General features: G+C 39.3%; 1 protein-coding gene across 4 annotated transcripts in view; it reads right to left on the reverse strand.

Annotated features, from left to right (window-relative positions):
• Positions 1-17,085, reverse strand: part of PDE4D (phosphodiesterase 4D) — a gene marked incomplete at both ends in the record, with an annotated part of 545,358 nt that overhangs the window by 291,616 nt on the left and 236,657 nt on the right. Inside the window, one exon of one of the 4 annotated variants that reach the window (XM_082012784.1) lies at positions 13,932-13,978. The exons of the other annotated variants lie outside the window; for them this stretch is intronic. Coding sequence (XP_081868910.1) covers positions 13,932-13,978 — 47 coding nt within the window. Of the gene's footprint in view, positions 1-13,931; positions 13,979-17,085 lie in introns of those variants that run through there. 4 annotated transcript variants of the gene reach the window in all.

Genomic DNA, 17,085 nt, shown 5'->3' on the forward strand with positions numbered 1-17,085 from the left:
ATCCTAGAGTGACAAGAAAAATGTAGTTAAATGAATTCCTTCACCAGAAAGCAATTTAAAAGTAGAAGGGACATTCTGGGTAACACAATCTAGTTGCCCTGCTCTCACAGGCTCCACACCATGCAACCTTTTTCACAGCTATTTTTAACATACAACAGTCAATTACTTCCATGCTTTTTGCCAATTTGCTATTGGAAGACTGTTCCAGAGTTTCCCTTGTCTGATAGAATTTAGGGGTACTCTAATTTCCAGCCTGAAGGTCCGAGTGGCCAATTAAACCCCATTGATTTGTTCTATTTTGCCAACACAACTCTAACAGTAGTAGAAAATCCAATAAAACTGCAGCTAAATTTGCCTAATGGATGTTGGTTTAACTTGTCCTTAAAACTCTGCAACCATAAAGGATCCAGAAGCATGCCATTTCTCTTACCATCTGAAGCATGTCTTTATCAAGTGTAACTTCTTCTAAAATTCGGGGTTTTTTAACAAGAATCCTTTTAGACTCCACAGCCAACCATATTCCATCACTGCACGTATGTACATAGAACACAAAAATTCTCTGACAGTTCCCATTTAATTTCACAGTGCATAGGGAATTCTGATGTTCAGCAGTTGAAAACTTCCATGCAGCAAAATATACTGCCAAACACACTGAATTCCCTGCAGGATTTGTTTCATTTATTTCCCTGTCCTGACAGCTAATGTAAACAGGAATTAAAAAATATCAGGTGGTTTTCTCCTGAAAATAAAACTGCATCAGTTCCTAAGAGTCTCAAATAAAAATCCTTGATTCTGGCTTCCTAAAAGTCATGGCAGTCAGGTGAAGTCCCTGGTTACTGAAAAAAAAGGGAAACATTACACCCAGTTTTAAAAAGGTAGAAAAGAGACCCTGGGAACTACCAACTTCTCAGCCTCACCTCTGTGCCTGGGAAGATCATGTAACTGATCCTCCTAGAAGCTATGCTAAGGCACATGGAGGACAGGGAGGTGATTCGAGACAGCCAGCATGGCTTCACCAAGGGCAACGAAGCTGGTGAGGGGTCTGGAGCACAAGTCTTATGAGGAGCGGCTGAGGGAACTGAGGTTGTTCAGACTGGAGAAGAGGAGGCTGAGGGGAGACCTTATCGCTCTCTACAACTACCTGAACGGGGGTTGTGGTGAGGTGGGTGTTGGTCTCTTCTCCCAAGTAAAGGCCTCATTTTCCTTCCTCATTTCCTTGAGGAAATGGCCTCAAGTTGTGCTAGAGGAGGTTTAGATTAGATATTAGGAAACATTTATTTACGGAAAGAGTGGTCAAGCATTGGAACAGGCTGCCTAGGGAGGTAGTGGAGTCATCACCACTGGAAGTGTCCAAAAAACGTGTGGACGTGGCACTTTGAGACATGGTTTAGTGGGCATGGTGGTATTGGGTTAACAGTTGGACTTGACAATCTTAAAGGCCTTTTCCAACCTTAATGATTCTGTGATGTCATCTACCTGGACTTCTGTAAGGCCTTTGACATGGTCCCCCACAACGTCCTTCTCTCTACTTATATTACAGATACAATATAGCAACTATGTGAAATATACAAGGAACTATTTGAAATACATGGATTTGATAACTGAGCTGTTGGGTAGATGAGGAATTGGTTGGATGGTCACATCCAGAAGCTAATGGTCAACGGTTCCATATCCAGATGGAGATCGGTGATGACTCATATCCCTCAGGTGTCTGTATTGGGACCAGTACTCTTTAATATCTTCATCAATGACGTAAATGGTGGGATCCAGTGCACCCACGCTCTGCAGGTTTGCAGAGGACACCAAGCTGAGTGGGGCTGTTGGAATGCCAGAGGCATGGGATGCCATTCAGAAGGACCTGGACAAGCTCAAGGAATGGGCCCCTGTGAACCTCATGAGGTTCAACAAGGCCAAGTGCAGGGTCCTGCACCTGGGGCGGGGCAAATCCTTGTGTCAGTACAGACGGGGGGACGAAGGGATTGAGAGCAGCCCTGCCAAGAAGAACTTGGCGGTACTGGTGGCTGAAAAGCTGGACATGAGCCGGCAATGTGCGCTCACAGCCCAGAAGGCCAACTGTATCCTGGGCTGCATCCAAAGCAGCGTGGCCAGCAGGTCAAGGGAGGTGTTTGTGTCTTTCTACTCCACTCTGGTGAGACCCCACCCGGAGTCTTGCGTCCAGCTGTGGAGCCCCCAGCACAGGAAACACATGGACCTGTTGAAGCGGGTCCAGAGGAGGGCCACAGAAATGCTCAGAGGGCTGGAACACCTCTCCTGTGAGGACAGGCTGAGAGAGTTGGGGTTGTTCAGCCTGGAGAAGGCTCTGGGGAGACCTTATTGCAGAATTGCAGTACTTTTAAAGGGACCCTATAGGAAAGATGGGGACAGGCTTTTTAGTAGACCCTGTGGCCATCGGACAAGTGATAATGGTTTTAACTGAAAAGTGGGTAGATTTAGACTAGACCTAAGGAAGAACGTTTTCCCAATGAGCCAACCTCAGGTTGCCCAGAGAGGTGATAGATGCCCCATCCCTGGCAACATTCCAGGTCAGGCTGGACGGGGCCCTGTGAGCAACCTGACCTAGTTGAAGATGTCCCTGCTCATTGCAGGGAGAGTGGACTAGATGGCCTTTAAAGGTCCGTTCCAATGCAAACTACTCTATGATTCTTTGTGCTTTTCAATTTAGGTTTCCACAAGAGACCCAGAACACCGGACAGTGTCTTCCTTATTTCTCCAGACATGCCAGCGCATTTGCCCTGTTTTGCAGTGTTCTCTAACGAACATTGATAGTGCAAAACTTAAATGGATAAGAGCACAGGACACTGAAGCCTCTTTTGATATCAGAAATGTGACACCTCTGAAAGCCTGTAGCGGTCACTGTTACAATGATAAATCTCATTCCATCTGCATTGGTGTCCTCAACCTGTGTTCCTGAAAGCTAAAACTGATGTGTCTTGAATATTCAGTGATAATAGGAAATAATAACACAACTGGACTAGCCTGTCACTCTGTAAGTGAATTCTTCTTCAAGAGTTCAGAGGCATCTTAAGCACTTAAGATCTAAATGAGGGTCTTCTGAAAACATTTAGAAAATGATAACAGATTAAAATCTCTGATTAACAGAGATATGGGTTCATCAATACTGCAAACTCCATTTTGTCTGCGTTTCTGTCCCAAACATGTCTGCATGGATGACGCTTTTCTACACCCACATGTGTGTAACAGACTTCAATGGCTTCATTTTCACGGTACACCTGAATTGCAATAGTAAGTTGTTGCATGAAGAAGGTGAAGCTCAGCCACCTCCTTCTCCATGGACCCACCTGCACACACCTGAGGGTACAGAAGGCAAGAAGCGCCGAGCTGATGGCAACCTCTGCAAGGGCTTTGCCTGGCCAGCCACTACGGGGAGCTGCACGGCCAGGACACAGAACGCCTTCCCTCAGGGGAGCACAAACTGAAGGCACTTTCTAACCAACACTGTTTTTTAACAGAACTTAAGCTTTAAAACTCCTATCCCCTAAAATTTGGCTGAAATCAGACAACAGGTTCCAAAGGCATAGAAGGGGGGGAAACAGATACGTATGATCATGTAGGCCTCATTTCTTTAAGAAACCAGGAAAAAAAAAATCTCATATATAAATAGTTATATATCCAAATGAGAGTCCCAAAGACTTCTTCTTGCCCAGCATTCTGTATCTGTTCCCTTGATTAATACCCAATAAAATATGTGTGAATATATGGAAAGCAAATGGCATTTCAGGAAAGTAGTGAACTTAAACTCACAGTCACAAGTAAGCTTACGTACTTGATGTTTTCCCAGCATCTTAAAAGTACTGCATAAGGGGAAGAGCAGTCTTTTTTTTCAGGTGTGTGGGAAATGGCAGAAATGAAACATTTCAGCGAAGGATGCAAAGAGAAACACTTAAAATCTTGCAGTTATTACCCCCATGTTTGTTTTTCTTAGTGATTTTTTTTTAATACAGATGCCACTACCCATCTGATCAGATCTTTCCTAAATACAGGTTCTAAAGGTAGATCCTGATACATTGTAATGCATTCTGTTTCAGGAAGTAGATTCATTTTGCCTCCATCAAATTTTTTTTAATATATTGTATGATGAATGAAGCAATGGCCTGAATATCTGATCTTATTGTAGGATTGCATGAACTGATGGTTTAAAAATACTCATTATGCAAAAAACTCTTAAAACTTGTATTCATATTCACTTTACAGGGGATAAGCAATGCTCCAAATCACCATCTCTAAAATCCTTCTTCTACTTCATGGAATAAGCAAGTGACTCTCTAGCTGGTACAATCCCTACCTTATTATGACTTAATCTCTGATTCCTGCTTTGTTGCCATAAATAGCCATATATTAGCTCAGCTGCAACTCAGCATGCATACCTTTTCGTGACTGTGGTATACTCAGTGGCAGTTGTTACTTCATCACAAGCCACATCTACTTGCAAAATGCAATCCTACGGAAGGAAATATGATTAGGCTCTGAGCATTATACAGCATATAAAGATTCCACTCTTGCTAAAGATACTGTATAGCATATAGCTCACCAACATATGCTGCAATAATTTAAGCATTACAGTATTTAAAACTTGAAAATGTTTATTATACAGATGACCAACATAGCACCTGAACTGTCTTTTTATCCAGCTATAACTTCCTAACAAATGAAGATCCCAAACTAATACTCCATTAAAATCTGCCTAATATTGGAAAGGGTAATTTCAGCAGTTGTGGGCTGGACATTCCAAGTACTGTTGTATTAGAAAGGGAAAAAAACACAGCAGTCTTTAAATACTCTCTGGGAAATTCCTAGGATTATTACACTTTCCTGGGACAGGTCAGTCTGGTACTGATATTCCAGCAGGGAGAGGCCACTTTCTACAAGCAGTTATACAAAGGGCTTGGAAATTATCTGGGGGAACTGCACAGTTACTGCTGTACTTCTAGTCTGAAGAGCATTCCAAGAACGCTTAAGATCAAAATCCCAAGCAGCAAGAGGGAAAGAAAAGGTATATGTTGATTGGCAACCTTCAGCAAATTGCCATTTCTCTGTGTTAAAGTACAGTCAAGAAAATTACTCTCTCACAGCATTAGAGACAACCAGCAAGAAACATGGAAGGGCTGAAAGTACCTAAAAAAAAAAATGGATGTGGAGCTGGGTATCTCTTGGCCAGTACATGAAAATACGCTTTGCTATATGACACTTACCCTAGCATTCAAGGAATTTATCTCCCACTTTTCTCCCAGGTGCAAATTTCTCCATACCTCAATAGTCTTAAGTACAAGATGGAGAAAAGGATTATTTTTATTTCACCAAGTCTATTTGGTTTATGACCTGTTTGGAAACTAGCTATTCTATCATCATCTTTGCTGCCTATTACTACAGCTTCTTTGTTTTATTTGGAGACTGGTACAAGATAAGACACTACAAAGATGGCATGATGGGATGCTAGATGAAAAAAAGTGTCATATAGTAGGACATATACAGGAGCCAAATATGGTGCAAGAAAATAAATGTGTGGCTGATTTGCAATGTCTGTAAAGGTTCAGACCCACTACTTACAAATTAAAATATTAAGGAAAGGGAAAACGTGAGACCTCAATAGCAGTTATAGGCCACGTTTGTTAGAGCAGTTATGGCATGAGATCTGTTACATGAAATGATACTTTATAATGAGCAGGAAACATTGGAATGACAGATTTCAGGAGGGTTGCTGGGAAGTTTCGTATCCTCCGCGAGTTGAAAAATATTGGATAAAATATTCCTCTATCTGAGTTTAAGAGTTATGTAAAGTATCTGAAGTTGGAAGTCTATATTATTCTTTAGATGCCTAAATATAAATAAGATGATGAATGGATGCAATCAAATGCAAAGCTAAATATGTTACATCCCCACATCTCTACTTTTTTTGTAAATAATTGTCAGAAGATGATACGATATGTACATTGTTATTTTACAATATAATAAATCCAGCCTATTAAAATTACATTTTTTTATCCTTCATACGTACATTTTAGTTTAGTTGAGTATTGATTTCTATACATTTCTGAATGTATCTAGATACTTAATGTGACAGGATACTTGTTCTTCTATTTGAAGTTCTGAGAGTAGGTATGGATGACATTCCTTTTTCAATTATTACACTTACTCAATTAAAGATGAACAATCGAAAAAAGTAATACTGGAAGATGCTGTTCTTAAATCCACAGACCATGAAAACAAAATTTGGTCTAAGATGCATAAAAATCTTAGACTTTGATGTGTTAAGAGGATTTTGAATTGGTTAATATTTGGTCAATATCAAAATTAACAACTAAAGTCCAGATTGACCAAACTAAACTTTCCCCTTAAAATAGCAGTCAAAAACACAGTTAACCCACTAATTTTAGTATGTCTCAAGTATTTAGTTATACACTAAATGAAAATAGTTTAAAGGAAGTTAAATTCTGAAAGCTTTAAATTACTTGCGAATAACAGAGGGTATATTGACATCACCAGAAAACAAATCACCCTTAAAACTGATGGTTTAAGAACTCATTCTTTCAAATCTGTTCCAATAAATTTGTAAAGAAAAATAAACACAGTAGTAACGTGGAATAAGATGCCTAAAAGGAATGCAATATAAAAAGTTATGACACAACACAATACCTTTTTTCTTAAAATGTTCTAAAGAATCATGTGATTGTTCAACTAGGCATAGAACTCACCTTAGAATTTCAATATGTAACTGTTGTGTCAAGCCCAACAATTTATGAAGGACACATAAACTCTCTATTACAGTAACATCCATATGACAAACATAGGTAACCGATTTAATCGTTAGCTACTAACAGCATTAGAAATACAACTGTATTTCAGATCAAATATCAAAGACCATTTGTTAGTGTCTGAAATTAAGAATTTCATAAACACTATACAAAAATCACAAAATCAGGAGCTACAATTCATTGTAAATGGAAAGAGTTAAAGTCATCTCTTTTCGTCTCAGTAAGAATTGTCTGTTTTCCTGAAGGGGACAAGCTGTCATCTGTCATATCAAAGTAACCCAATTAAAATGTGACAATATGAAATAATACAATCTAAACCAGTAGCTTCAGACAATTGAAAATACGAAGTTATGCTACTTTAGAAAAAAATTAATCCTTTCACGTATTTTTTGTAAAACTAATGAATAGATTAATTCTGTAAAATTAAAAGTTGTGATATAAAAAGACTAGAAATCCTCCTTTTGAGAGACTAACTAAATTATCTAAAACTAAAAGAAACACCTCCGATAACTGAATTTGAGACTCAGGTATACTCAGTTTCATTATAACTTTCCAGTGGTTGAGTATCTTTAATATTCAGGTAATTTTTTTAATCAGTATGCAACAGAAAGAGGCTTACTGCATAAATAAGGCAAAATACTAATCTCCATAGCATTCTTCTATAATCATCTTTAAAAACAGTAATAAATTCTGAAAGTAATCTAGGAATATCAACTTAGCAAGTCTTAAAAGTAAAGAAATAAACACACCTTCCTTCTGAATGGATCAGACACTTAAAAATAGTTCCAAGTTTCCTAAGCAAAATTGTTCATTACTTTTTCAGATACCGTGCTTGGTTCTATCCACTCCTTTGAAACTTTTTATTTTGTGCACTCCATTCTGCTAATTCCATGGAGTGAGTCACACAGGGAAAATTATTCTGTTTAGTAACAGCTACTGACCAGTAGCTCTTACCGGAGATATTCTCGTATTTTTTAATGGCAAAAATAAACATTATCTGAAATAATTCTGCTATTATCAAAGAGTTAATCCAGTCACAAAAAAAATCAAGCAACATGTATTCAGTTACAGTTTCAGCAGACAATACTGAATTAATATTAGCACAAAACTGCCATCCATCATAGTGTACAAGTGAAACCTGTTTCTATTTTAATGAGATGAAACTATAATAAACTGTAAATTGTATTTGTTGACCAACCTTCTTCAGTTTTGTAATTGTCAGCTTTCAACATTTTTAGTGCTGCTTCTCTACCCTCCCTATACTCTTCTCCATGCCCACAAATACTATGTTGAAAATATCAAATAGTAAAACTTCATATATAGACCTGGAAAATTCTTCAGTTGTCCCCAAATGCCAAATATGTGGACTTCAAGTAAACTCACTAATTTACTACAATATTTAACATTATCATTGTTTTTCTCAGTAGGAGCCAAATTCCCATCCTCAACTGAACCCACCTGTGAATGAAAGACCATACTCACTTAACTCAGGCCAGAGTATTTAGAAACAATAAAAGTACCCAAAAAGCTACTTACAAAATACTTTACAAATGTAACAGCATAAATAATAAGTAACATTTAATCAACATGTTTCATGTAATAATACTTTATTTTTTTTTCTTCATTATTAAACTATTGTTTAAGAGGTAGATGTATAGTGTAATTTTTGTTGAGTCAAAGTGCAGGTATGGATTAACTCTTCCCAAAGAAGAGATGGTGGTTCTTTGTAAGCAGGTAAGAGTGAAGAGACTGTAAAGGAACTTCATGAACACTCAACAGGTGTTTTAGGAGTAAAAGAAGCTTCAATGTAGTTTCTACTATTGTGACTTGAGTTTCTATGAAGATATAAATCAGGATTAGATCCAGAGATGGCAAGACTTTCCACAAGTTTACAGGATCCTTCAAGAAATACCTTGACTTTATCTTAGCCTGAAAATGACTGGTTAAAAGATGTACTCTACTTCTAATGGGACATAGTGTTTCAAAGTGTTTTCAGTCTGAAATAACAAAACGGGTAGCACATCCAAGAGGACAGAGGTATAAAATAACAACTTCATTTACAGATCTGCTGAGGACAGGAGAGCAAAAGGCAGGCCTTGGCAAGAGTCCACATTTCAAAGATAGAAAAGTTTAATCAGTTGCAGTAATAGAGAGACAAGTATATTAGTGACCCAAAAACACAGGTTTAAATGATCTCGTGATTTTGTAACAATAAATTAAAGACCCAACAGGGTACTCATCTGTGTAGGACGCCCAAAGCGAGCGCCAGTTTACATTAGCTCATATGGTTAAATTATCTTGCCTGCGCATAAACTTTGCACGCAACAGCACCATTAACTACTGCGTGGAAGACTATAGAGCACTTCAGTGGTGGGGGATGCAATTTACATGTACAGATACATATCTAACCTATGCACCAGGTGTGTTGTCAGGCTTAGCTGGTTAGTGTATCTGGAGAACTTTGAGCTTTTCACACTGAAACATTACAGAAAGTCAAGGCAACTGCTAATATAAATTACAAACAAATAAACCCTTGCCCTATTTGCAAATAGCAGAAATATTTTCATCTTTTCACTGATACTTATCATACTGAATACTGGTTAGGTGCCACTAGGCAGAGAAGGTGTTAGAAATATAAAGGAAAAGGCAACAGATCGCTTAAAATGAAACTCTCTGTTTCATTCAGTATCTTACTACATCTTAGTTGAGCAATACACTTCAACAATGCCTGAAGGAAAGTAACATCTGTCACTGAGCATAAGAAAACAGTGAATAAGGTGACCTTTCATACTTAGCAGTACTGTGAAAATCTGCTGGCCACAGAGGATTAAACAAAATTCTTCAGTCTTAAGAAGATTTCTTCTTAGTTTAAGAAATCATGATTTTTTTTCCCCAAATTCAGGTTCAAATCCAGATTTCCACAGGAAGAACTGAGATATCTCTCTACAGTTTTTATGTTAATGTCTTAAGTATAAAATATCTAACAACTAGCTAAATACTGTGCTGAAAAGCAGTTCAGAAAGAAGCTTCTTTTCTTCCCCCACTATGAAATACACAAGATATTCTAGAACAAACAGATGAGTAAATATCTGCATGAAACATTTAATCCTGGTTTGAGTTATGAGAGTTATGCCACGAGAAGAGCATAGAACTGGTCTGACTCTGTTCCCCATGATACCTTTGTGAGCTGAGGTGACTCGTCATGTCCTAAGAACATAGTGAAAAGTTTATTTCATGCATTAGCACTGAGATCTTAATTTTCCACCAATTTTCTTCACAGTTACTTGTAGTTCTATTCTCACAAAATGGAAGAACCTGCATAACAATGGAAAGCCAAACCATTTTTGGCTGGCTGAAAACCATGTGGGGTTCTATAAAATGTACAAATAAACAATTTAGTATCCTTATTTTACAATACTGGCAAAAACAAAAGACAGACGCTTATTAACAATTGCATTCATTCAGTGATTTACTAAGGCGCTTTTCAAAAAGCTAGTTAGTCACCAAATTAATATGAAGCAAAGGGTAACGTATAACCATGCATCTACATCATTTTGCATTAGATGAAGCATATAGAACAATAATGATCAAATCAAGTAAATATAGTGGGATTAAAAAGGAACCAAGAAAGTTTTGGTGCTTTTTTTTTTCTTTATTCACTGCCTTGGTAACCAAATTAAATTTCATTCAATCTATTAAGATTGGGCCAAAAGTTGGATGGGATGGACAGTCATAGGTTACATTTTTGATTCTGAAAAGTTAGGGTATTTGCCTGTGGATTAATTTCAAATCTTTACCATTTTAAAGAAAGATATTCTTGAACACAGCTTTTTCACTTCTGTTTTTCCTATGGTAAAGCTAAAAGGCATGTGCAATACCTGTTTAGGCAATTAGGCAAGCCAAAATTGGCCATGTTTATCTTTATTTTGTTTGGCATCAAAAAGGCAGATAAAATGTAATGGAAAGGAAAGCTAGGTTATATAATTCAGCAGTAAATGTTTCTAAAATTGTTTTCAGCGTGAATGACAGTAAGCTGCATATTGCTAATACATAATTTATGTTGTATAGTGTGTAATGTGGTAAGTAGTTATAAAACCCTATTCCTCCTTCTACTATCATCACAAATGTTTCTCACTATTGCTAGGACTAACTTTATCCTCACCCAGGACATCACTTGCCCCAACCACTACACCCCTTTAATAATATGTATTTTGTATTTGCTTCTCCACAAACCAAAGTCTTTGAAACAGCTTCAGACAAAATACCTCTTTTCCATCTACTCCAGTCTCAGTTTTATAAACCCTTTAGAGTTCATTCAGATTATAGCTACCCTTACCTGTCTGATATAGTTGTGCTCCCATTTGTACTGCCTGGGAACACATTTGTATTTTATAGCTGCTTTTTGCCAGTAGTCAGTTCCTACCTATTACTAACATTACCAGGAGGGTTCAGATACTGGAATTCTCACTATACCTCCAAAAGCTTACCGGTTCACATTCAAACCCTACACTCAAGGCCATCATTTTTTGGCTATTCTTTCCCTAAACCCACAAAGAGGAACAAACATGAAAAAGACATCCACGCCCTTGACTGGTTGCACAACATTACAATCCTGGACATTTGAAACAATGAATTATATTTCAGAAGGGTTCATTTTTTATCCCCCCCTCTAACTCTTCCTCCCTGTATTCCATGTGAGATGAGCAGGAATGAGCACATGAAGGCATAGCGCATGTCCCAAAGGTACAGAAAATACCTTAAAAAAGCAACATCTCCAAGGTACAGAAAATTACTAGTCCTGCTTCTGAAATACTTGGTTCTCTATGCATATAAAGGTTACAAGTATTATGACAAATATGATGCAGGTCACAAAACACCTTTGCTGGGTTGCATCAGCATTGGGGAAACATTATTATAGATGATCAGCCAATATTTCTATTAAACAACCACCAAACTAATTTGGTCCCATGAAAGATATCCTTTCCTTTATCTTCATTATCATCCTTTAATGGACATCTCAAAGTAGCATGAGGGGAAGTTACATACATATAGAAGAACTTTCTTTGTGCCAAATCCTATGCACAGCAGAAAAGGTTGGCATACCTTATAGACAATGCATGGATTTGTGAAAGTTCAGAATTAAAAGAGCTATGCCCAGCAACTTAAAACCCTGGCTCCCCTACATGCTCCTTACAGACCTACTGTAGCATGAATAAGCAAATTTGCCAATTCTCTGAGAGCTGAGATGAATAGCAGCATGCTAAAAACATTCCCATTCTAAATTAAGGTCTATGATTCAGTAAGGACAAATGTAGGCATGGTATAGTTTGCATTCAGTTAAAATAGTAAACGTAGAACCTATCATTATCTTCACGTATCTTCCCAGCAAACACTTCTGTCAGTCTTTCCTAGACAATGGGCTGACGTACTGTGTCAGACAGCACAGGGCTCTGGCATGGAGTACGTGGGGAAACCAGGGGCTGCCTTTTAGAGAAGCTAAAGAAAAGGCAGTCGGTTTGTTCCAAACCCCTCTCAGCAGACTTCAGGGTTCGTCTTTGAAAACCGCATAGTCAGAAGGTGAACCCTGGGGGTTAAAACATGCCTAAAATAATTTCTCTAAGCTATTAAAAACAGAAGTAGGCCAAACTCTTTAGTAAGACAATGGAAACAGTCTTCCTGTTAGGTGTGGACTGCAGTACCCTTTCCAACACTCTTTGCTAAATTAACTGCCAAAACAAAAGGATAAAATACGTTCAAGATCACATTATTCATTTGGTAGGTGATGTGGTTTGAAGGTGGCTCTGAAAGGGTTTTATGTAGACTAAAACGGTCTTACGGAAAGGTGGAACAAAATGTAATTAAAAAAACAACAACAAACAACCACGAAAATAGATGCGTTCAAAGGGGTGCGTGCCTACTAACCGTTTATTAAAATTTAGGTGCCACGCGCAGGGGCGCAGGCAGCGCCGCGCCCGCCGCCCCCGCTCTGACGGGCGGCTCTCGCCGCCTGCCATTGGCTCAGCGCGGAGCAGCCGGCGCCTCCGACAAATGACACCCGTCTGACGCCAGCGCTGGCGCTGCCAGGCTCCGGGGTCTCGGCTTCCGAACAGCCTTCTGAAAGGCAACTTTGAAATGCCGTGAGGAGAACGTGGCTTGAAGAACTTTGCCAACACATTTCCCTGGGAAAATCCTTGCTTAGGTTTTCCTGCAAATCGGTGCCACGCAGAGGCTAGCACACACTAAGGGCAAATCTGTCACACAAACATGCACCCTGAAAGCCAATCCCTCAACTTGAACGCAATTTTTTTTTAAAACATGAGCTTCCATAATATGTTTGCTTCTAATATTTTGAAGGACTAACTATTTATCCGGAGAACAAAAGTTTTCTGGGGAAGTATTTTTGCCTTAGATAATAATATTCATTAAGCACTAATCAAGACATTAATTCCAACATCAGGAGCAAGACATGACGCAACCACCTCTGACAGAATTCATAAGCAAGTTAACGGCACTATATTGCAAAGAAAGTTACAGAGAACGATTTTTCAGTGAGCAAGAACTGTGGTTCTGTTGTGTGCCTGTGGTTCAAAGAGGAAACAGATGTTCTAATGATGATAAAGGGATTTTAATGCTATACGATTGTCTTCCAAACAGCCACGTTTGAGAACCTACCATACAAATGCATTTATTAAAGATTACTGAATTATCGTATGAATGAGCATTTTCTCCTGTTTTCAGGACACTTGAATGTATATAAAAAAATAAGATCCAGGACAAACACCACAGTATCATAGGGGGAAAATATCCCTTCATTATTTCCTTTAAGTGAAGCGAAGAAAGAAATGGGAAAAACTGTTCCTTTGATACAGGAAGGAAATTATCTCCCCCTGATCAAAAGGCTTTTATCATGTAAGAAAACATGATGATAACAATACAATTTTTATGACCTGCTTATTTTGTAAAGGCAAAGGAGGGCCAAACTCACACTACTGCATCTGTAAGATTTTCATTTTTCTCATAGCCTGGTTAGTCCTCATCAGACATTAATGTAGGAAAAAACATAGCATCTGGTAGTTGCCACAGTATTTTGCAAACAAGCATTTTGAGTTTAACAATCTGTAATGCGTACTGATTACTCACCATATCCATGAATGCCTCCTAAAGGGGAAATTATTCACATGCATCATGTTCACAGATCTTCCAACATTAGTGTTTTCCTTGTCAGACAGATTTATCTGTTATGGTATTCATAGATGCATTCCAGAACAACTGCATGAGCAGTTAACAGCAGGGATTATTGCAAGAATTACTGTAATTCACAAAAATAAAAATTTCCAGGATCCAAAGAAAGACTTGTCACAGGGTTTTCTAGGTACACGTCCATCCATTTATGCATCACTTGCTACTTAAAAAACATTAAACTAATCAGTATACAGAAACTGTTATGACAATGCCAACAGTTTGCCTTGACAAAAATCCAAGTACTTTGACTGTGAATTAAAGCATCTTCATATGCAGCATTTTGGACAGTTGGAAAGGGTTAGTCAAAAGGTAGTTTCTTGTCATCCATGCCAAGTCAGTGGTTAGGGGGAGATGTGTAACTTCACATTGCTTTGCCATGTTCAGAAATGAATATTGCTTTTTCTTCTTTCTTAGACACATATTCATCAGTGATCGGTTTATTGCAGTTCTCCTATCTTCCAAGGCCAGGGAACAGGGTGATGTTTAACGGCCATGTACAACAAACACAAACTTCTTTCTGAATTTGACACTGTGGGTTTATTTCTTCAACTAAGAAAGAAGGAAGGAAGTATGCTTTTTCCGCTCCATAAGACAGGACTACAGTTCAATACCATCACAAGAAATGATCAGATTCATTTTTGCAGTCTAACCCCACAATAAGGCTGCCTGCTCCCTTTAAGTAAAATGACTAAGCTATCGACTCTTTCACTGCAGAACCTAGTTCTATCTTGATGTTGTACTGTATATAAAACCACGTGCATCAATTTGTACGTTGCAAAATGAAAGCAAAGCTTTAAGTCCCGTGTTACCTAAGCATTCTTTCTCTGCTGTCCTTTTTCCCCCGGTTCAGCTCCCAGAGAGCAGCTATCATTCCTGACGCTCTGGTAAATATCCTCGGGAAGATTCTTAAGCCCAGGCTCAAGACACGGCGTCTGTTTTGAAGCAACGCAGGCAACAGGCTCTTACTTCCTTTCCCCTGACAAGAATTTCCAACCTACCCCTCGGGCTCCTGGTACCCTCGCCCAGCAGCGGCGGCGGCGGCTCCGGACACTTGCGGGCTCGGTGGCACTTACTCTGCAGCAGAGCGGGCTCGGCTGCGGCGCGGGCTCTGCCCGGCGGCGGCTGCGCTGGCGTCAAGGGGTCCCTCTAGGTGGGTTCTCATGACGCAGCGCGTCCTGCCCGGCCTCGCCCGCCGACGGCCGCAGGGGGAGGACGGGGGCAGCGGGGAAGAAGAACGGAGCGGGAGGGCCTTCCGTGAAAGAACCTACTTCTCTCGGGTGACTGAAAGCAAAGGCAGCTTTGCACGGAAGTGCAAAAATCGCTGCGAAAGGATACCTGTGGGAAGCGGGGTTCACTCTCTTGATCTCTACTGAGCTGTAAATCTAGGCAAGTTTTTCTACTTCGGTGTGCCTAGGCCATATATCCTTTGCTTGCCATTATTTTTTTTAAATGGTTGAGGTTGCATTAGGACTTTCTAAACTTCAAACGACCCCTTGCCCTTTTGGACAGGAAATCCTGCACTATGGAAGCCAGCTGCAACGACATTAAAACACGCGGTAAGTCTGTGTGAGTAGAGTATGGGTGGACTTGGGAGTAACATGATAAGATACAGCACTGCACATTTTTATAGATCCCATTTCCTTAAGCTCATTTCTGTTGCTGTCACAAGCTCTATGCTACAATACCCCAAATTAGCCCTAGCACAGCTGATGCCATTCTGGAGGAAGAATAAAATATTAAAGTATTTGAATGTCACAATGAGCTGACACTGAAATAGTATTTATTTCAGTTCGATAATAAAAAGGGAGCCTGTACTGCTGCACACGCTTGTATGTTATTGTACTTTGAAGAGTCGGAACACCAAAATACAGATGCCAAAATTTAAAGGGGCTCTAGTATTGCTCTAGTTTATGTCCCACTACTCCATGCAGATGGTTGGGTTTTCTTTTTTCATTTAAATAGAACTATGATAGAAAGCAGACACTGAGAAGTTACAAAACAAAGTATATAATCATGTTCAATAAATATTCCGTATAATTTTTTAAAGGACCAGGTACGCCATTATAACTGCTATGATATGTTCATGCTTTATGTAAAAAACACTACCATCACCCCCCCACTTACTTTGGGAATTTATGCCAGAGGCGTTTGAAAAGAATACAAACAAAACTGTGAAAACTGCAAGGTTGTATGATTAATCTCAATATGAAAAAACATTACATCTAACTAATCCAGATGTCTATTGCTTTCTCTAGGCTAGATCCACTTACTATGAAATATTAACTACACCAAATGCTACACAAATCTGCACAATCATTATTATTTCATATTGTACTTATGTAACTGCATGCTTGCCCGATCATCCATGGGCACTGACATTTTCAAAACTAGACTTACTTAATGCCTTGTACTATCTTGAGAAAGAGATTCTCAACACTGAGCTGGCATCTAACACATTTGAAAAATGCGAATGAGTCTATTCTTGTAGATTCATAGACTCATAGAATTGTTCAGGTTGGAAAAGACCTTTCAGATCATCAAGTCCAACCTTTAACCTAGCACTGCCAAGTCCACCACTAAAGCCCGTCCCCAAATGCCACATTGGCTCATCTTTTAAATACCTCCAGGGATGGCGACTCAACCACTTCCCTGGGCAGCCTGTTCCAATGCCTGACAATCCTTTGTGTGAAGAAATTTTTCCAGATATACAATCTAAACCTCCCCTGGTGCAACTTGAGGCTATTTCCTCTTGTCCCATTGCTTGTTCCATATGAGAAGAGACTGACACCCACTTTGCTACAACCCCCTTTTTCAGGTAGCTATAGAGAGCAATAAGGTCTCCCCTCAGCCTCCTCTTCTCCAGGCTAAACAACCCCAGTTCCCTCAGCCGCTCCTCGTAGGACTTGTGCTCTAGACCCTTCACTGGCTTCATTCCCCTTCTCTGGACACACTCCAGCACCTCAGTGACTTTCTTGTAGCGAGGGGCCGAAAACTGAACACAGGATTCGAGGTGCGGCCTCACCAGTTCCGAGTACAGGGGGACAGACACAGC

This window comes from Phaethon aethereus (genome assembly GCF_964289735.1).
Source record: "Phaethon aethereus genome assembly, chromosome: Z".
NCBI lineage: Eukaryota > Metazoa > Chordata > Aves > Phaethontiformes > Phaethontidae > Phaethon > Phaethon aethereus.